At 37.3% G+C, this 22,597-nt stretch overlaps 1 protein-coding gene and 1 long non-coding RNA gene across 3 annotated transcripts; one reads left to right on the plus strand and one right to left on the minus strand.

Moving 5' to 3' along the window:
- Positions 1-460: 460 nt before the first annotated feature.
- On the minus strand, positions 461-21,661 carry usp3 (ubiquitin specific peptidase 3). 2 transcript variants are annotated; one of them, XM_052120122.1, is made up of 15 exons: positions 21,344-21,661; positions 14,821-14,881; positions 12,370-12,501; positions 9,927-10,010; positions 7,801-7,861; positions 7,238-7,320; positions 5,855-5,968; positions 4,694-4,807; positions 4,243-4,389; positions 3,344-3,450; positions 3,174-3,254; positions 2,966-3,084; positions 2,761-2,874; positions 1,652-1,719; positions 461-1,426 (listed from the first exon to the last, which is right to left on the minus strand). In XM_052120122.1, the coding sequence occupies exons 1-15, from the start codon at positions 21,432-21,434 to the stop codon at positions 1,246-1,248; spliced, it is 1,557 nt and encodes a 518-aa protein (XP_051976082.1). In that variant the 5' UTR covers positions 21,435-21,661; the 3' UTR covers positions 461-1,245. The 2 variants fall into 2 exon arrangements, with proteins under 2 accessions (XP_051976082.1, XP_051976080.1); XM_052120120.1 differs by having other exon boundaries at positions 7,801-7,882.
- Positions 3,473-5,941, plus strand: LOC127638558 (uncharacterized). The gene is made up of 4 exons (XR_007969873.1): positions 3,473-3,918; positions 4,230-4,349; positions 4,718-4,819; positions 5,806-5,941. It is a non-coding gene; the product is annotated as an uncharacterized LOC127638558 (long non-coding RNA).
- Positions 21,662-22,597: the final 936 nt, after the last annotated feature.

A 22,597-nucleotide genomic window follows, 5' to 3' on the forward strand; every position in this document is an offset into this window, starting at 1 on the left:
ATAAAGCATCCAATTTGGTTTTAACAAGATCCATATATAATTATTAATTTGTATTTATTTTTTGTATCTGTTTGGATGAAAATCAACCCCTGGGACATTAAATGGCCTGGAAACACCAATATATTAATAAATTACATTTTCAGATTGTGAATTACATAGTAGAATGTTTACATTTTGGAGAATATAATGATGCTTTGTAATGAAGATTATCCAAATTTTGGCAATTTAATTTAATATCTTAACAACTAGCATGAGAGGGCTTCACGTAACATTTTTTCAAAATAAGTAACTCTTGTTTTTTTTTTATGACAAAAACAAATTGTGAAATATTAGGAAGAACATAGTAGGAATGTTCCCTTATTTGATGTTCTGAGGAGAAACTAAATTTGCCTTTGACATGAACTTCATATCATAGACAAACAATTTTTTGTGAATAAAAAAAACCAAACAGCTAGCCTCTGCACAATCTGCATCCCTTTAATTGTAAATGGACAGAAACTGTACATTTCAAACATTTTCAAGCTTAAAGGACACAAAACACATGAGATAGTGGACCCTCTCTTCAAAAGTAATGTTCACATTAGTACGGTGACAGCTGTTTGAATCAACTACCGATCTGTGGTATAAATTACACTTTTATTGTCATGTAAAATCTATTGAATATTGAAAATCTATTTCAAGTTTGGCTTGAAAAAAAAAACCCCATCAACAATGTAGTAATAGTTTACCCAAAATAAATTCTGTCATCATTTACAAACCCCTCTGTTTGGAACAATATGAGGGTGAGTAAATCATAACACAATTGACATTTTTGGGCAAACTATCCCTTTAAATGAAATACATTTTCCTGGAACAACCAGAAGAACATTGTTTTGAGTTGGAGGCCATCAGGTCTGACACAGAAACACACTTAAGTGAGAAAAATATCTGATTTTCAGTTGTAAAGAATTTTGTATCAAGAGTCAATTTGAGTCATCTATTTTTGCTGTGAATAAAGTATTACTTTTGTAATCATTTCTCATTTCAGTCACTAACAAACCTTACACTGGTGACATATGAAAACAAAAAACTGAGGCAATCTATTAAACGGAAATGTGTCAGATTAAAACATAAGCAGCAGTTTGGTTTGTACTGAGGTTTTGTGATGCGGAAATGATACCTGGATAACATAAGACAGATTATACACATAAGAAGGTCCAGTAACTGATCAGTTGTACTAAGCTGGAGAAAGTACAGTTAGTTTTATTAAAGCTTGGGGTGACTCTCTGAGACTGTCTGATCTTGATCAATATGCTCTGTGTAGAACAGGATATAGGCCTTGGCTTTAAGCACAGCCTCCTCGCTGACCAGAGTGACCGTGCTGTCGTTAAAGTGGTACCATCGACCCTCGTGACGTCCGTATGCTGTGTAATGACCAGAGCCGATCCTGTGAGGATGGAGATGTAATTCCATGTAATACAGGATTCATATTTTGTTAGAGAGTGATTACATGAATCTAAATAACAGGGAAGATTACCAGAGCTACTAATATACTAACTCCCCCTAGTGGCTAACAGAGGAACTAAACTATCAGATAACAAAGGAAATGATTCATATGCACAAGTTCTTTCCAAGTGAAAAATTTCATTTAAAAAAAAAATATTTTACTTACCCAGATCCATGATGTACCACAACAGCAGCAAGATCATACAGGCATCTTTCAGGCAAGCTGTTTTCAGGCTGAATATACAATTATTTTACAGTATTATTACAGAAATATATTGACTATAAATGTGGGAACAAACCTTTATGTGAAAATCTAATGCGGTGTCCTAGCCAGGCGCTACACAACAAGTTACCAGCAACAAGTGAATCATTTGCCCACACTGAAGCCATAAATACTGTGCACATAATAACAGCCACTCAGAACACATTTGATTTTTTTATAGAGCGCGATAGTTCATGCCCAGTTTTTCTGCTGTCTTGGATCCAATTAATTTTTTCCATAAGGATTTCAAAAAATCCTTCATAAAAGAGTTGTACGCCATGAACAAACCAAACTGCTCCGAGGTGAATCACAACAAAACAAACTTTGATTTGAAGTTAAAAAGTATTTGAAAATTGGACTAAGACAAATGTAGAAAACGGTGTTATTTCAAGAGGCATTGAACTACAATCCCATGAGGCATTGCAAATGACAGAGTAAAATTAAAAACCAAAATCTAAAAAATAAATAAAACTATAGTTTTAAAGTTGTTGATCATAAGTATAAAACAATGCATTTTAATTATGTTGCAAAATATTATGATGTGTACAATTAGATAAATAAATTACAGGGAGACCAACTCCACTTGCAAGTAGACAGTCGCTGCAGAGCTCTTTTGCTGCACTTCGTTGACTGTGATTCTCTGATTGGTGGATCTCTCTTCGGGATTATGGGTAGTGTAGTTCTTCACCAAGAATTCCACTTTTAAATTCATTTTTTTTACGTCGAAATAACACAGACTGATGGGTTTAGCTGAAGCATATAGAATTGATTAACAACCTCGGAGCTCACAGTAGGTCTGTCTTTAAAGGTTTACAAGTTATCGCTACAAAAATTTGATGCCAAGCGACCGACAAAATATATTGTTGATTATCATGGTCACAGATGGTTTGGACAAAAACTTAAAGTTACTATTTCAATCGTGTTACACCTGGTTAGGACACAGTTTAAACGTCTGAGACGGTTCTTTCCGGTTACAAGTAACATTCACAATTAATAATAAATGGTTTGCTCACCTCTAACAAGTAACTTTTCATGTCAAGGCCACGCATGGGAAACTCTACATATGTATCAATTTTATTTCTCAAAAACGCTGTCCAGTGGAACCTCTTCAGATGCAAACACAGCACCTGCATGGTGGAAATTACACATAAGGCGGTTGTTACAAACTTTAAGAAATGCATTTAATTTCAAGATCATATATTTCTGCACTTCTGTCACCTTGGGCAATTTCTGGACCCAAAACTTCTTGGTGGACAGTTGTCGCTTTTTGCACTTGTGACACATATAGAGTTCCGTCTCGTCGAGTTCCTCTAGGTCTGTGAAACTACGAAGGCAATCTGAACAAAGTACACGCTCTCTTAGTGTCAGAAGAGAACAATTGGAGCTGAACTGCTACCATTTCATAGTATTTGATTTCAGCCCTTACCACTCAGAGTGCACGTTGGCCCTGGTTGCTGGTCTTTTGTGGTCTTGATTCTGAATTGGCTGGGAATGTCCAATGAAAGATCTGCAGGAGAGTAGGATTTAGTGTAACTATGGCGACAAAGGCTGACAAAGCTTTTAGTGTTACATTAATCTTCTGTGCTGACGTCTCACCTAGGAATGGGTCAAATTTTCTGGACTCGGTCCCACATATCAAGCAGTTCACCTCATTCTGAAGGACACCACCAAACAAAGATGTAACAATTGTAGAGGTCCCATTTCTAAAAGAAGAAAGTTGTTTTATATTATATGATACTTTTGTGTCTTTTTTAGGAGCTTTAAAGTGAGGCCAGGCATTGTATTGAAAGACAGCTGGTGATATTCATTAAAACATTTGCTTTTGTGTTCTGCATGAGAGAGTAAGTCATACAGGTTTGAGGGTGAGCAAAAGATGACAGCATTTTCATCTTTGAAACCATGCATTTGAGAGGTGGATAAGCCCACTAGAGTACAGTTCTCATTCTTCAGTGTCTGGACTTTGTAAAGGCTCGTCTAGTCTGTTTATTCACAGTAGTATTAACCTGCCATTTTGTTCAGCACAATCCACTGAGCACGTCACAACAGAGCACTTCCTTTTCACTAACCCCAGCAAATCCACTCAGCCCTCAACCAGGGGCTTCCTCACTTGGTGTGTGCTGTCTGCGGCTATTAATACAAACACAACAGGATGGCTATGGTACTAGCAGCGGGTAAGTGTGGGAAGAGATGTTGCGAAAAGAGACTTCCATCTGTGTGGCGCAAAGAGTTATCTTTCTTACTGCTGCCCACATAATCGCTAAACTAGCAGGGGAGATATGGAATAAGGGGCAGCCTGCTAAGATAGACCTATCTGGATTTAGAAATTTGCCCCTAACCACCTTTGTACTGTTTCATTGACAATATTAGGAGAAAATGTATTTAATTAAGGACAGCAAGATGTTCTGCAAGCATCACTTTTACTACTGCTCATATTAAGGGTTAAGGATATGATAAAAGAGGAGAAATTATAATTATTTTACAGTGTTGTCTCGTACATGCAGCATTTGCTCTCTGAGGGCTGTTTGGGTCGGTCAGGAGGCAAGGCAGGACTGGGTGACCCATTATTGCTTCCCTGCAGCTCTCGGTGGAGATGATCCAGCAGGTAACGGAGAAATTCATGAGCATCCTGCTGCTGGTAACCCCTACAATGAACATCCGATTTAAAGTTTAAGTGTCATTTATCAGGACTGGAATATATTTAGCTTTAGAAATCTACATCTAATACATTTTAATGCACACAGACAAATGCCTTTTCTACATGCATGATTAAATGATCGCTATCGTACACCAAACAGAGAGGAAAATGGATCGAAAAGACAAATGTCTCAAGAGCTCGAATGATGAATAACATTTTATTGAACTTCATTTATGTGGTATATCATTAGAAAAAGCTCAGAATGACGAATCTACAAAAAGAAAATTGTGGAGTGCATGATTTTGTGATACCTGAAACTTGGCATTATTTTCCAGATGACATAAAAGAGTGCGTCTGGACTGAAGGCTGTCTGACTCCCTTGCCAAAGTGAACAGAGTGTTTTCCTGAACTCCTCAACCAGAGACCTGCACAACAGAGTAGTAAAATACAAGCATTTTAATTGAAATTACAGGCAACATGAATCTCAGAAATATTCTAGTGCTTATTTCATGCATGGCTAAAATCTAAACATCGAAATATGTCTTAAATGAAATGTAATATTTTTTTTGAAATAAATTAGACTTATACATTAAATAAAAAAAAAAATGACATTGAAAAAAATACAATTAATTAATAATTAATATAGTTTTAGTTTCAAAATAATTTAAATGTAAAAATTCACGTTAAATTCGAATAACATGAAATTTACCCATTTTACTTCTGTACTGGGACATTTTCAATGGGAAAAAAAAATTAAGGATAGGACTTCATTTTATCCATCTGGAAATTATTGCATCATTAAAAGTGGGGGTTCCAGACCTAAATGGAAGCTTGCTAAAACAATTCCTAAATTACCTCTGGGCTACTAGGTAACATTAACCAATATTGGTTAACCAATAGCTTGGTTGTTGGCTTAAGTGAGATCAGTGGAAAAAAAGTGGCAAGTTATTACATTTTGATGAAAGATTATGAAGACAAACTTTTTTTTTTTTTGGCATAACATGCACTGATCTTGTATTAAGAATGTAAACTGGGTCAATTTTTATTTCATGTTAACTTTAAAAAGCGAACAATACATTTTTGTAAAGGTGAAATACAGGAAGTAAGTCTGTAGTGAATACATTTAAATATTCCAAATAAATAATAATGAGAGTTTGTGGGAAAGTAATACTGTATTTGCGCATGCTTTTGGATTATTTTTTTATTAACTTACCTGATTATTTCATATCTCGTAAACACTTATCTTGCATTGACAGATTTTGTTTTGAACAAGCTGATTTTTATTGTTCTTAACATACTGGTGTGGATGTAAATGCACTCATTATTTTATTAGACTTTAGCATGTGATTGTGAGCACATTAATAGATATTGTAAATAAAAGGTCTTGCCATGTAGCAATATTTCTTTTTCTCTACAACTTCAGAAAAAGGACCCCCCCCTCCCCCCTCGTCATCCAGTGGAGAGGACCTTACACACTGCTGTCCCCTTGGCTCCTTGTGTGGTACATCCTCCTTCCTGCCGTTTTTCCACTTCGTAAGGCTACAGAGGGCAGTTCCTTGAAATAGCAGCTGAATACCTGGATGTTACTGGAGGGAAGCAGGGAAGGGAAACAAAAAACAGATTTTAACCAAACAGAGATGCCTCTAACATAACTGGCAATGTTGATCCTAAATCCTTCTTGAGTTATGACCTTCTGGTGTATCTTTCCAAAACGCAAATTAAACAAACATCGACAATACGTTAAAATATTGTGAATACTTTGCCAATGCTTCCTTTTCCATGGATTAGAACCAGCAAAAGTGAGCAAATGGAAAGGTTTTGAGGTAGATTTAGTGTCCTGATACAAGCCATAAAACAAAGTCAAGTACAGTTGCATGAAAGCACTGCTATAAAACAAACCTGTGACAGAGTGCGTGAAAACAATGCTTTCACTAAAAAAATAATTAAAGGGTTCTTAAAGGAATATTTCACCTAAAATAAAATAAAAATCTGTCATTATTTACTTAACCTTATTTACTTGCAAACCCATGACTATCTATCTTCCATGGAACACAAAAGGGGAAATCTTAAAAGAATTTACTAGTTGGTCTTTTCCATGTAATGATAACATGGGGTACTAGAGCTTTCAAGCATAAAAAAGGGCATAAAAGTGTTATTAAAGTGTTATAACTTTACACGACCGTACACTAATTGTGCGATATATTATAAGTCTTCTGAACCATATGATAGCTTTGTGTGAGGAACTAACATTTTAATTGTTATTCACTAATAATCATGAAAGTAGCAATATCCTTTACATGATTATTTTGAGTCAGATCGATTCAATGAATCAGTTGAATCTGTAAAAAAAAAATTCATTTTCATTTCAATGTGAAATATTCCTTTAAGCAGTCATTAGAACAACAACATGGATGTTTATTATACTAATACTAATTAGAAAATGACATATTGAATGTCCATTAGGTGAGATTACTGCCGAACAGCTGCCTTAACAATACAGTATGTCATTCAAAAACTCACATAAGTGAAATGAATGTTTCCTCTGAATAGTTCTGTTGCTGAGTGATGGTTATATTATTTGGCCTGAGCTACTGGCTGTGATGTAACCGTCAACCCGGCCAGTGTAAGGTTGGTGGTGGTGAGCAGGCAGACAGCCTAATCCATCCACTGGCTGCCCACCAACCACCATTCCAACCAGCTCACTGGCCACAGAGGCACCGCTATCCGTCGGCATGTCCCAGAGACTCCAAGAGAGAGCAGGGAGGCAATCCAAACTCAGGCAGCTAGGCCACCCACATCCTGCCAGGCTACACATGCCGGCTGCCCTTGGCTGGGGTCAAGAAGGTTGCTCTTACCTCAGGGACTGGAGGATAGCATTCATGAAGCAGGTGTTGCCCAGGTTGCGCAGGCCCGTGGCACAAAGAGCAGGAGAGCCATCCTGCATTGGATCATTTAGAAAGAATAATATGGAACCATGACAAATTTGACAAATCATGCATAAACAATTTTAACTAAAAAAGTGAGCTCATTGAAAAACATTCATTATAATTTACAAAGTATACACAAAGGTAAGTACTTATGACTTTGTAAGTACATTTAAACAGCTGGATTCACTAAAACATTAGGCAGTATCTTGATGAGCAATGCTCTTATTTCCATCCCAACACAGCAACATTGGCTCAACCAATGGAATGAGTTCAGGGGTGGGACTATCGGTTTGTTTGACCAATGGCAGACAGGGAAAGAGTTTATGAAACAGTATTTTTGTAAATCTGTTTGGTGCCACTAGTTTGACAGAAATTGCACACTGCAGCTTAAAATATGTGGTTAGATAAGTAGATATTTGCATCACATTTTTCTTAGCCCAGTTACATTTCTGTTATCCAATGATTAAATATCTACTACAATAGTCACTTACATTGTCGTTCTTCAGCTTGTTGTCAGGAGATGAACTGTCAGAAAGCTTTCTTTTCCGTTGTCTGTCAGTATGGGAAATAGGGCTGAATAAAGTGGTAGAATTACTCATTTGAAATAATAATAGCAATGGGTTTATGTATAGTATTTATGAATTCATTTTCTGAGCAAGGGAAATTTGTTTCAAGAGGCTTAACATTTCTGAATCTCTTTGACCATTTCCTTTTCCTACTGATACAATAAATGGTCTGCCTCCTTTAGCAAAAAGATACAAATTAAAAATGTTGTGTATGATTGAAGGCACAAACCAATGCAAATATACTTCCAAGTAACTTAAACAACATTAGTCACTTAGTACGTTTACGTGCACTATAAAAGTTAGATTTCAGTCGGATTAAAAACAGTATTTTGTCTTTTTTAAATGTCATGTAAACATTTTAGTCCTACTGAAACTGTACCTGTCCGATTTTACGAAGTTGGAGTAACAGACGTAGATAATGATAGAGATAGTGGGTTTGTAGCTGACTTTGTCCAGTGTGTAACACATTAATCGGACCTCAATTGGCCTTGCCGTTGTGTTCATTCGCCAAAAGACGGAGATGATAAATGACATGTATTACTGGCACTTCTTTAGCTGATGTCTTTCCTTCAAATATTAAATTACACAAAAACTCACTGAGGCTCAGTTATAACAGCGCATATACACTCACCTAAAGGATTATTAGGAACACCTGTTCAATTTCTCATTAATGCAATTATCTAATCAACCAATCACATGGCAGTTGCTTCAATGCATTTAGGGGTGTGGTCCTGGTCAAGACAATCTCCTGAACTCCAAACTGAATGTCAGAATGTGAAAGAAAGGTGATTTAAGCAATTTTGAGCGTGGCATGGTTGTTGGTGCCAGACGAGCCGGTCTGAGTATTTCACAATCTGCTCAGTTACTGGGATTTTCACGCACAACCATTTCTAGAGTTTACAAAGAATGGTGTGAAAAGGAAAAACATCCAGTATGCGGCAGTCCTGTGGGCTGAAAATGCCTTGTTGATGCTAGAGGTCAGAGGAGAATGGGCCGACTGATTCAAGCTGATAGAAGAGCAACTTTGCCTGAAATAACCACTCGTTACAACCGAGGTATGCAGCAAAGCATTTGTGAAGCCACAACACGCACAACCTTGAGGCGGATGGGCTACAACAGCAGAAGACCCCACCGGGTACCACTCATCTCCACTACAAATAGGAAAAAAGAGGCTACAATTTGCAAGAGCTCACCAAAATTGGACAGTTGAAGACTGGAAAAATGTTGCCTGGTCTGATGAGTCTCGATTTCTGTTGAGATATTCAGATGGTAGAGTCAGAATTTGGCGTAAACAGAATGAGAACATGGATCCATCATGACTTGTTACCACTGTGCAGGCTGGTGGTGGTGGTGTAATGGTGTGGGGGATGTTTTCTTGGCACACTTTAGGCCCCTTAGTGCCAACTGGGCATCGTTTAAATGCCACGGCCTACCTGAGCATTGTTTCTGACCATGTCCATCCCTTTATGGCCACCATGTACCCATCCTCTGATGGCTACTTCCAGCAGGATAATGCACCATGTCACAAAGCTCGAATCATTTCAAATTGGTTTCTTGAACATGACAATGAGTTCACTGTACAAAAATGGCCCCCACAGTCACCAGATCTCAACCCAATAGAGCATCTTTGGGATGTGGTGGAATGGGAGCTTCGTGCATTGGATGTGAATCCCACAAATCTCCATCAACTGCAAGATGCTATCCTATCAATATGGGCCAACATTTCTAAAGAATGCTTTCAGCACCTTGTTGAATCAATGCCACGTAGAATTAAGGCAGTTCTGAAGGCGAAAGTGGGTCAAACACAGTATTAGTATGGTGTTCCTAATAATCCTTTAGGTGAGTGTACACGTACTGACTGAAGACAGACTGAAATTTGATTGATCTTGATTAATTTAGTAAATTTTTCATAAAATTGGTCCCAATCCACAAACATTTATATTAGAATTTGGAATGAGATGTGCTCCCCATTCTCTCCGAGGCTGTTGGGTGTGCAAATCTACTGTATATATTGTATTGCCTTTTAAAAATGTAACATGACTGTAACTTACTTTTCCAAACTCTGAAGATGCTCTCTGACCCTCTGCACATGTCCCAGTTTTGTGTCATTCACTACAATTTCATCACATCTGTAACTGCAGATAAACAGCAAGGTGATAATGGGTCATTCTAAAACAAAACAAAAAACCGTAGACTTTCCGACTTTTCAGTTCATTTTTTTCCCCATAAAAGCTGAGGGTAAAAACATTTAAACATCTTGACATTATTTTTATTTATAAAGGATACATATACAGTTTTTCTTTATTTTATCATTTAATTTTGTTTCACAAATTAATCAAGGGTTGTAACACCAGTGACAAATTCTCTTAAAAGATACGTTTTCTAAGATGCCATTAATAGCATCACAAAACATACACCACTGATCAGACTAAAATAAATAAATCATGCCATGAATTTTTTTTCCCAATGCTAATCTTTTATATGAACTTTAAACAATGTAACACCAAATATATATTTAAATTAACCATGTGAAACAATTACAGTTAAAGTGAAAACAATTACAGAAAAGTGAGTGATTTTCATGTATTATTCTGTATATTATTTTATTATAACTTTTGTAAGTATAACATCAACCTGTCCAGGGACAGCAGGTGGAAATTAGCATTTTTTGCTATAACCTGGCACATGACATCTCTTCTTTTTTAGACTAATGTTTTTTTGTGCATTGTCCCTGATCAAATAAAGAAATAAATAAATAAAATGTAAATTAATAACTTTTTTAATGTGGTGGGAAAATCATGATATGCACACATCTGAGCAGCCTCTTCTTCCTCTAATGTTCTTTTACGAAACCTTTTGAATTTTTAAAATACAAGCTTTTTAACATTGATAACACAAATAACATGAAATCAAGAGGGAAGCATTCTTTTTAAATTATTGAAATGATAAATTACTTATTCAGTTTTGCTTTTTTGCACACATTTATTAGGCCTTGCACTAATGCTTGACCTGAGAAACAAAAACTGTCCCACTGTATATATACAGTGCATCCGAAAAGTATTCACAGGACTTCACTTTTTCCACATTTTGTTGTTTCAGCCTTATTCCAAAATTTATTAAATTCAATATTTTCCTCAAAATTCTACAAACAATACCCCATAATGACAACGTGAAAGAAGTTTGTTTGAAATCTTTGCAAAATTATTAAAAATAAAAAACAAATCACATGTACATAAGTATTCACAGCCTTTGCCATGACACTCAAAATTGAGCTCAGGTGCATCCTGTTTCCACTGATCATCCTTGAGATGTTTCTTCAACTTGATTGGAGTCCACCTGTGGTAAATTCAGTTGATTGGACATGATTTGGAATGGCACACACCTGTCTATATAATGTCTCACAGTTAACAGTGCATGTAAGAGCACAAACCAATCCATGAAGTCCAAGGAATTGTCTGTAGACCTCCGAGACAGGTTGTATCGAGGCACAGATCTGGGTACAGAACAATTTCTGCAGCATTTAAGGTCCCAATGTGCACAGTGGCCTCCATCATCTGTAAATGGAAGTTTGGAACCACCGGGACTCTTCCTAGAGCTGGCCACCCGGCCAAACTGAGCAATCGGGGAGAAGGGCCTTAGTCAGGGAGGTGACCAAGAACCCGATGGTCACTCTGACAGAGCTCCAGCGTTTCTCTGTGGAGAGAGGAGAAACTTCCAGAAGAACAACCATCTCTGCAGCACTCCACCAATCAGGCCTGTATGGTAGAGTGGCCAGAGAGAAGCCACACCTCAGTAAAATGTACATGACAGCCCACCTGGAGTTTGCCAAAAGCCACCTGAAGGACTCTCAGACCATGAGAAACAAAATTCTCTGGTGGAGCTTGAGAGGTCCTGCAAAGACAAATGGGAGAAGCTGTCCAAAAATGGGTGTGCATCATACTCAAAAAGGCTTGAGGCTGTAATTGGTGACAAAGGTGCTTCAACAAAGTGTTGAGCAAAGGCTGTGAATACTTATCACATGTGATATGTTTTTATTTTTAATACATTTGCAATAAAGATTTCAAACAAACTTCTTTCACGTCGTCATTATGGGGTATTGTTTGTAGAATTTTGAGGAAAATAATGAATTTTGGAATAAGGCTTTATCATAACAAAATGTGGAAAAAGTGAAGCTCTGTGAATACTTTCCAGATGCACTGTATGTGTGTGTGTGTGTGTATATATATATATAAAATTTGACGCTATATATATTTCTAATCAGAGTCAGATGGTATATAACATATCATTTAGAGGAGGGGACATTCTCATTCTAGAGAGAATTATATTGGACAAAATTAGTGCAAGAGGAGTAATATTTTGTTTTGCTTTTTTCCCCTGGAGAAAAAAAAAGACTGTAATTTCTTTGATTTGAGCATTTGTTTTTGTACAATCGCCTCTCATTAGCGTCTTTTAAAAGTGTTTGTGGAAAGAAACATTAATGGTGATGAAACCAACCAGAATGTGCTATAACTGTTACAGTCCATACACACAGAGTGTTGCTGACACTTCTCTCTCTCTGGCTTGCGCTGACCACCACCTGGAGCTTGAATCTCCTCAAAATGCTTTTTCGCATGACCATTAACATACCTGCCAGAGAAAAAAAGGTTCTTACATCAATCTATTGATGGCATATACAAATAAAGATCTTTTCATTTAAAGGGATAGTTCAACTGAAAATGAATATGCTCTCAATTACAAATACAGTGGTTAAACCTTTTTTCTACTGGTTTTTGTTTAAAAAAGGTTATTAAAATGTATCAATACCGAATGATATGAAACATTATACCGTGATATATTATTTAGCTGTATCGCCCAGCCCTAGTATCTAGAGACTATGAATTTGCTACTGTATGTAATGTTTTTTCTTTGGAATTCCCAATGCGCTCGAAGTCCTCGTGGAGGCGTAGTGACTCGACCTCAATCCAGGTGGCGGAGGACGAATCTCAGTTGCCTCCGCGTCTGTGACCATCAATCCGCGCCTCTTATCACATGGCTTATTGAGCGAGCTGCATATGTAGCACGTGTGGAGGATTTCTCCAAGGCATCCACGCCGAGAGCAAGAACCACACATTATAGTGACCATGAGGAGGTTACCCCATGTGATTCTACCCTCCCTACCAACCGGGCTAATTTGGTTGCTTGGGAGACCTGGCTGGAGTCATTCAGCATGCCCTGGATTCAAACTGGCGACTCCAGTACAGTATGTAATATTAAAATCATATATAAGGAATGTGACTGAATGAGGAACACACAGACAGAAAGTACATGTTTTTTTGTACAGTGGGTACAGAAAGTATTCAGACCCCCTTACATTTTTCACTCTTTGTTATATTGCAGCCATTTGCTAAAATCATTTAAGTTCATTTTTTTCCTCATTATTGTACACACAGCACCCCATATTGACAGAAAAACACAGAATTGTTTACATTTTTGCACATTTATTAAAAAAGAAAAACTGAAATATCACATGGTCCTAAGTATTCAGACCCATTGTTCAGTATTTAGTAGAAGCACCCTTTTGATCTAATACAGCCATGAGTCTTTTTGGGAAAGATGCAACAAGTTTTTCACATCTGGATTTGGGTATCCTCTGCCATTCCTCCTTGCAGATCCTCTCCAGTTCTGTCAGGTTGGATGGTAAACGTTGGTGGACAGCCATTTTCAGGTCTCTCCAGAGATGCTCAATTGGGTTTAAGTCAGGGCTCTGGCTGGGCCATTCAAGAACAGTCACGGAGTTGTTGTGAAGCCACTCCTTCGTTATTTTAGCGGTGTGCTTAGGGTCATTGTCTTGTTGGAAGGTGAACCTTCGGCCCAGTCTGAGGTCCAGAGCACTCTGGAGAAGGTTTTCGTCCAGGATATCCCTGTACTTGGCCACATTCATCTTCTCCTCGATTGCAACCAGTCGTCCTGCAGCTGAAAAACACCCCCACAGCATGATGCTGCCACCACCATGCTTCACTGTTGAGACTGTATTGGACAGGTGATGAGCAGTGCCTGGTTTTCTCCACACATACCGCTTAGAATTAAGGCCAAAAAGTTCGATCTTGGACTCATCAGACCAGAGAATCTTATTTATCACCATCTTGGAGTCCTTCAGGTGTTTTTTAGCAAACTCCATGCGGGCTTTCATGTGTCTTGTACTGAGGAGAGGCTTCCGTCGGGCCACTCTGCCATAAAGCCACGACTGGTGGATGGCTGCAGTGATGGTTGACTTACTACAACTTTCTCCCATCTCCTGACTGCATCTCTGGAGCTCAGCCATAGTGATCTTTGGGCTCTTCTCCCCCGATAGCTCAGTTTGGCCGGACGGCCAGCTCTAGGAAGGGTTCTGGTCGTCCCAAACGTCTTCCATTTAAGGATTATGGAGGCCACTGTGCTCTTATGAACCTTCAGGGCAGCAGAAATTTTTTTGTAACCTTGGCCAGATCTGTGCCTTTCCACAATTCTGTCTCTGAGCTCTTCAGGCAGTTCCTTTGACCTCATGATTCTCATTTGCTCTGACATGCACTGTGAGCTGTAAGGTCTTATATAGACAGGTGTGTGGCTTTCCTAATCAAGTCCAATCAGTATAATCAAACACAGCTGGACTCAATTGAAGGTGTAGAACCATCTCAAGGATGATCAGAAGAAATGGACAGCACCTGAGTTAAATATATGAGTGTCACAGCAAAGGGTCTGAATACTTAGGACCATGTGATATTTCAGTTTTTCTTTTTTAATAAATGTGCAAAAATGTCAACAATTCTGTGTTTTTCTGTCAATATGTGGTGCTGTGTGTACAATAATGAGGAAAAAAAATGAACTTAAATGATTTTAGCAAATGGCTGCAATATAACAAAGAGTGAAAAATTTAAGGGGGTCTGAATACTTTCCGTACCCACTGTATGTATATAAATAAGCACTTACCTTCCACAATGCACGTTCAAACAGGTCAGGCAAACCCATGGGCTTTTGTTTGACCGGCAAACTACAAAACACCAGAAATATATGATTAACATCCATGATATGGTTCAGACTATTCTGTTTGGTCTAGTTGAAAGGTTGTTACAAATGAATAAAACCAGCTCCACATGCCCAGAACATGACACCTGCTGCATAATACATGCTTGGTATACAGTTTTGCATTATGAAGAGATAAGGAGGCATGTCAACCTCATGCGAGTCTGTTTTAAATGTAATCTCTTGCTGGCCTGCTGGTAGAGAGAGAGCTTTGTTCTAATTGCCTTGATCACTTTTCGTCTCAGCTCACAACAAGCATCTGAATTAGTTGTTGCTAGGGAACGGTCAGTTCTAGTGAATGCTGGTCTTTTGCAACCCAACAAATGTGGAAAAATTCATACCTGGAAATCTTCATTCCTGCTGACTACCTGCACACTGATAAAGCTCAATTTATAAAACGATAAAGCTCTGATATTGGAACCAATGGTTAATTAGAATATAGGGTACACAATTAAGTGAGAATTTAAGAAAAGGAACATTATTAGGTTCACAGCCACCTTCTGTGTTCAAACAAGACAACAATATTTATTGCTCAAACAAAGCAGGTGAGGTTTGTTAAAAAAAAAAAGTACATTGTACAATATACTGTATACACTGGTGGCCGAAAGTTTGGAATAATGAACAGATTTTGCTGTTTCGGATGGATATTGGTACTTTAATTAACCAAAGTGGCATTCAACTGATCAAAAAGTATAGTCAGGACATTACTGATGTAAAAGACAAGTAATGTTTGATCAAATCTAGACAGGCCACATTTCCAGCAGCCATCATTCCAACACCTTATCCTCGAGTAATCATGCTAAATTGAAAATTTGGTACTAGAAAATCACTTGCCATTATATCAAACACAGTTGAAAGCTATTTGGTTCATTAAATGAAGCTTAACATTGTCTTTGAGTTGACACATTATGCAATAGACTGGCATGTCTTAAGGTAAATTTTGGGTCAAAAATGTAAAAACAAAAAAAAAGAAACAGCTTTCTCTAGAAACTCGTCATTCAATAATTGTTTTGAGGAATGAAGGCTATACAATGCTTAAAATTGCCAAAACAATGAAGATTTCATACAAAGGTGTACACTACAATCTTCAAAGACAAAGGACAACTGTCTCTAACAAGGACAGAAAGAGATGTGGAAGGCCAGATGTACAACTAAACAAGAGGATAAGTACATCAGAGTCTCTAGTTTGAGAAATAGATGCCTCACATGTCCTCAGCTGACAGCGTCATTGAATTCTACCCGCTCAACACCAGTTTCATGTACAACAGTAAAGAGGGGTGCAGGCCTTTTGGGAAGAATTGCAAAGAAAAGCCACTTTTGAAACAGAAAAACAAAAAGAAAAGTTTAGAGTGGGCAAAGAAACACAGACATTGGACAACAGAAATTTGGAAAAGTGTGTTATGGATCTAAACCCCATTGAGCATTTGTGGGATCAGCTAGACTCTTAAGGTGCGTGAGAAGTGCCCGACAAGACAGCCACATCTATGGCAAGTGCTACAGGAAGCGTGGGGTGAAATGTCACTTGAGTATCTGGACAAACTGACAGCTAGAATAATAAGGATCTGCTAAGCTGCCATTGCAGCACATGGAGCATTTTTTGATGAGAACTGAAATGTTTTCAATTTGTAATAGCAATTTTTCACGTTACTAATGTCCTGACTATACATTGTGATCACATAAATGCCACTTTTGGTCACCAGTTTATACACACACACACACAGTATTTCCCACAGGATTTTGTGAGACTGTGGTGGGTGGACCTCTGACCCTCTAGGGGGGTCCAGGGGCAAACTCCCCTTTAAGAATTTGGTACATTTTAAAGTTAAATGCATCAATCTGTTGCACATTTGAGCAAAATGAAGAGGCTAGGTCTATGAAGAACGTTGTGCTCTTGTAAACAATTTTAGTAGTAATTTAATCATAAACACATTGGTTGTATAGATATGAATGGTGATGACATGGCAAAAAAGTCACACCCACAAAGCATAAATGAGCATAAATGAGCGGTTCACAAATGGTCAAAACACAAAATTGACTAGACTAGAGCATACACTTGAGCCAGGGCTCAATATAAAGCATTTTCATGTGATTGTCCTCCAGACAAGTAAATTGGTCATTCACTTGTCCGTGTAAAAAATGTACTTGTCTGGAGAGAAAAAAGGACATTTAAGTTACATGCTCAAGTAACAGGTCAAATCATGTTGTATATTTTTCTAAGATTATGACCGATGCCCAACCTAATGCTGTACCTATGCAACACAATTCTATGTGACAAATGTAAACTACACTGGGTAATTAAAAATTGTAATTATTTTATGTTACGTATGGTACTCAAATAATGGAAAGCCTCCATTGCCATCATTTACAGCAGGGACCCTCACACTTCTATAAAAAGCTATACATTATCACAATACCAAAATTTCAGGAATCTGTAGTGAAATTTGATGATTCTCAATACCAGCTTCAAAACCACAACAAATAATAACACTATCTAATATGTTAATTATGGAAGAACGGTTTCAAGTTCTAAAGTAATTATTCAAAACTAGTAAACAGTCAGTAATAAAATAACAACAAGACATCACTTTAGACATCACTCTCTGTGTTTACATGAATACCTCACCAAGATGGACAGAATAAGAATATGAACTTTCTAATAAGTGACACAGGCCTAGGCTATCAGAAATATAGCTGGTTTTTTTTTGTGTGTTATTGACATTTTAATCAGTCTACTTGTCTGGTTGGGCAAGTAACATTCTCTTTCACCTGCCCCTTCAAAAATCCACCTGTCCCAGAAAAGCGGAAACAAGTGTTAATGTCTAGCACTGTGAGTCCACCGGCTACCCTTACTCGCACGTTATACGTTTTTCCAAGGACCCAAAACAGTTGCGTAACACAGGCAATCACTTCACACTCATATCACGCAAACCCATACCTGCACCTGTATCTGCATGATTTTATGCACTATACTGCTGCCACATGATTGGCTGATTAGATAATCGCATGGATGATTGTTGGTGCCAGGCGGGCTGGTTTGAGTATTCCTGTAACTGCTGATCTCCTGGGATTTTCACACAAAACGTTCTCTAGAGTTTACTCAGAATGTTGCCAAAAACAAAAAACATACAGTGAGCTTCAGTTCTGTGGACAGAAACGCCTTGTTGATGAAAGAGGTCAACAGAGATTGGCCAGACTGATTCGAACTGACAAAGTCTACGGTAACTCAGATAACCACTCTGTACAATTGTGGTGAGAAGAATATCCTCTCAGAATGCTATTTTGAGATGCAGGTTTGCGTTGCTTTGGTGACACGAGGGGGACCTACACAATATTAGGCAGATAGTTCTAATGTTGTGGCTGATAATATATATATATATATATATATATATATATATATATATATATATATATATATATATATATATAAATACACTACACGGTCAAACGTTTTGAAAGACATATTCTTTATTACAATTTTGTTTTTCTTTTCACATTTTAGAATAATATTAAAGACTATGGAATAACATAAATGGAACAATGGGAATTATGTTGTGACTAAACAAAATCCAAATCAAAACGTGTTATGTGTTGTATTTTAGCATCTTCAAAGTAGTCACCCTTTGCCAAGAATTTGCAGACATGTACTCTTGACATTTTTTCAACCAACTTCTTGAAGTATCACCCTGGGATGCTTTTTTTTTACAGTATTGAAGGAGTTCTCATCTATGTAGGGCACTTATTGGCTGCTTTTCTTTACTATTTGGTCTAAGTCATCAATTTCAAAACCTTTTTTTTATTACATTTTTGTTTTATAATGAAATAAATTAATATGGTGGCACAATTATATTTTTGTCTACAAAACTAATTTCAAACATTTAAGCATACGCCTTCAGATCAAAAGTTTATAAGATTTTGAGAAACGTTTCAGTCAAGTGTTTAAAAAGTTTTGACCGGTAGTGTGTGTGAAATATATATATATATATATATATATATATATATATATATACATACATACATAGTGTCAGAATTAAGTTTTTCTGCTATTTGTGCTAGTAGCTCTTCTATGGGATCGGACCAGACGGGCTAGCCTTCGCTCCCCACTCGCATCAATGAGTTGGTTTTCCACCTGTCTTTCCTTGGACCACTTTTGGTACATTTACATTTCCATTTATGCATTTGGCAGACGCTTTTATCCAAAGCGACTTACAGTGCACTTATTACAGGGACAATCCCCCCAGAGCAACCTGGAGTTAAATGCCTTGCTCAAGGACACAATGGTGGTGGCCGTGGGGATCGAACCAGCGACCCCCTGATTAACAGTTATGTGGTTTAGCCCACTACTCCACCACCACTCCAAAATTGGTAGGTACTAACCACTGCATACAAGGAACACCCCACAAGACCTGTCATTTTAGAGATGCTTTGACCATTTTCCTGCTTCCAAAACATGAAATTCAAGAACTGACTGATCACTTGCTACCTAATATATCCCACCCCTTGACAGGTGCCACTGTAACATTCTAATTAATGTTATTCACTTCACCTGTCAGTGGTTTTAATGTTGTGGCTGATCAGTGTGTAATATATATATATATATATATATATATATACACACACACACACACACACACACATACAGAGGTATACATACGTAAACTGTACTTATATTACTGTATAATGCATCCAGGTGTTTTACTTTTACTGTCTCATTGTTTTAAATGATGTTTATCATTACCGCTAAATCCATTTTTTCCCTAAATATCATAATAACCTTTTTTGCAATGCAGTAATAAGAATTGAGGGGGGATAAAATATTACTAACTCATGAAAATAATGTCACACTGTAAATAGTTTTAATGGACCTAAAAATTAACATTTTCTATATGACTATTTAATGTCTAATTTGTCTATTGATTTCGGAGTGAAATAGGACAATTTTCTTGACAGGATTCGTAAGAATCACCTGTATGGTAAAGGATTATACTTACAGCTATATATACACGCAATGATTTTTCAATATAGCCAAGTCTGTTCCCAAAAGACAAGTTTCATATACGAAGTGTGTTAAACAAGAGATATGGGGCACTTCTTATGTCCTGTGGGTGTGCTGAGAGGCCAGTGTGTGTCACACCCTAAAAGCTCATGTGTTTCAATGTAATCTGTCTAGCATAATGCAGCTTGACTCTAGTTTTACAACCAAATACACACTACCACAACCTATTATGAAATAAACTCATTTGGGACACACAATATCAATGAACGTATCGGTGAATGGTTTCTTTTAATTATCAGTAACTTAGCTATATATCACCAATAGAGGAACTTTGACATTTTGGACTTTTTGGTTATTATTTGCTTTATGTAAAAACCTTTGTGTTTTAAAGAGACTTTCTGATTTAGGTACATTTTTGGTGTTGCCATGAGACCTAATGGATTACTTTGAAAGCCTCAAACCTTTAGTGGTTTCCTTGTATGTTCTTGGGAACATTTTCCAGCAAGCCAGACATTGAGTGCAAGATCTGTCTCACATTAAGCCAATAATAACCTTTGCCAATTTCAAACCGAGCTTTTATAATCATTCTTAGCCGTAAAATCTAACCAAATCTAAACAGGAAGTGAGCAGATAGAGAAAGTTTACATTTCATGTTCACATCAGTCATCTGTATCTGTGCATTTCAGTGGTTTATAATTTACATGTTTAAACTTTCACATAAACTATAGATGCATTAACATGCACTAATGCTGTAAAGACTCCATGACGCATGTTTGCAGTTATTATTTCCGGTTTATTATTATCTCAAGGTGTGCTGATCTAAACTGCTTTTTATTCTCACAATACACCTCTTTTAATATCCCTAGCAATATAATGAATAACATTATACACAGGTCTTCATCTTAGATAGGCAGCTACCATGAGCAAATTACACCAGATCACAAGAGTATCACAAATCACAAAGTAGATTATAAAAACAGATTAAAAGCTACTAAACCAAAGCTGCCTCACTCAACTTTTAAAAACAAGCATAATGTTGCAATAAAAGCAGTTGAAATCGAAAGGCTGAGTTAATGTGACAAGCCATAAGAGAGTTTAATTTCTTTGAATGTGTTCATATGCAGATAAACAATCAGCTTTACGCTGTTACACGCATATTAGCAAGTTAAACTGCTATGATAAGCTAAGCTACTCGATTTGGGGTTTAATACTAGCGCAATTTCTGAATAGTATAACTTCACACCATATTATTATGTTCTACTATTACACGTATATGTTTCGCTGATATTAGTACATAAACTAACATAACGTCTATTCTAGCTTAAACTGCTGTGAAGAGTGAAGCATTAGCCGGCTCGGCTAGCTCGAGCTATCTTCCGGGAAACTAACTTGATTATAAATCATTGGTGAAAAACCATTAAAATTCACATAACTCACCAGTACAGCACCATGATGAGGGGGAACCGTTGGGGAACCGGGTCGGATCCACCGTGATACAGACAGTGGAGTTGAGATGAGGGCACTCCATGAGTCTGTGCTAGCTACAAGCACTAGCTACTTCAGTCTTGTGCTGTTGGAGGATTTTACTAAACACTACAATTAAACGGGTAGAACAATAAGTACATTTATATTTTAGCTTTCCAATAATGGTTTCTTAAATGCATAAAAGTGCAGTGATGTTGGCCTGCTCAATGAAGACAATGCGTTGTTATGGGTTAAAGAGCAAAGCTACATAGACTCTAAATCATGCTGTCACAAAACCTAGTGAGCAGTCTACATAGATAGCCACATTGGGTTCAGCTGGCTAGTGATGCTAACAAAAATGCTACTGGCACCTAAACTATGGCCAAAAATGCAGCTTAGGTTTCAAACTTTCAAGCTCAAAAAATCTTCTGAAGTGTTGCAATCACTTTGGAAAAGAAACGGATCAATGTTTAAATCCTTTTAAACTGTAAAAATAGCTTTAAAAAAGTACTTAAATATTGATCAATTTCTTACCCACACCTATCATATCACTTTTGAAGACATTAATTAAACAACTGATTTATGTTTTAAGAATCAAGATCTAACAATGATCAATATATTTTTACAGCATTTATTAATCTTCGTTAATAGTTTATTGTTAGTTCATGTTAGTCCATAGTGCATTAACCAGCATGATCTCACATAAAAATCGGCAAGTGTGTGCCGATTTTTCTTTAGCCGAAATCGATATACGTTGACTGAATTTGAAAACACTGCCTCCAGAGGCAAGAAGCCAGTTGTAAAACTTATTGTTTTCAGCTGAACAGGGTGTAAAACAGTGAAGAGAAATGCTTATTTTATTTAATCTACCCCCAACAAAAACCCAAATCTAACCTTAATCATTAGTAGAGACAAAATGCAATGTTAGGGACAAAAATGCAACCTCCTTATCATGCTCGTGATTGTTTATACAAACGTGATTACTTCCTCGTTTGAATGGGGATTGAACTGTGGTCTCCCATGCAACGCACTACCATTCGAGCCATGGCATATCAGTGAGTTGGCATACTGTTGTCGATCCTAGGGTAATGGAACTTTTGGAAACAGCATGCCGAATTCCTGTGTGATCATGTTGCATTAATTAATGTTATTACAAGGCGGCCTGGAATACTCGATTCCGATTCTGGTCAATGGCGCCATCTAGCTGTCTGTTATTGCTCTATAACA

Source organism: Xyrauchen texanus, chromosome 46 (genome assembly GCF_025860055.1).
Source record: "Xyrauchen texanus isolate HMW12.3.18 chromosome 46, RBS_HiC_50CHRs, whole genome shotgun sequence".
Lineage (NCBI taxonomy): Eukaryota > Metazoa > Chordata > Actinopteri > Cypriniformes > Catostomidae > Xyrauchen > Xyrauchen texanus.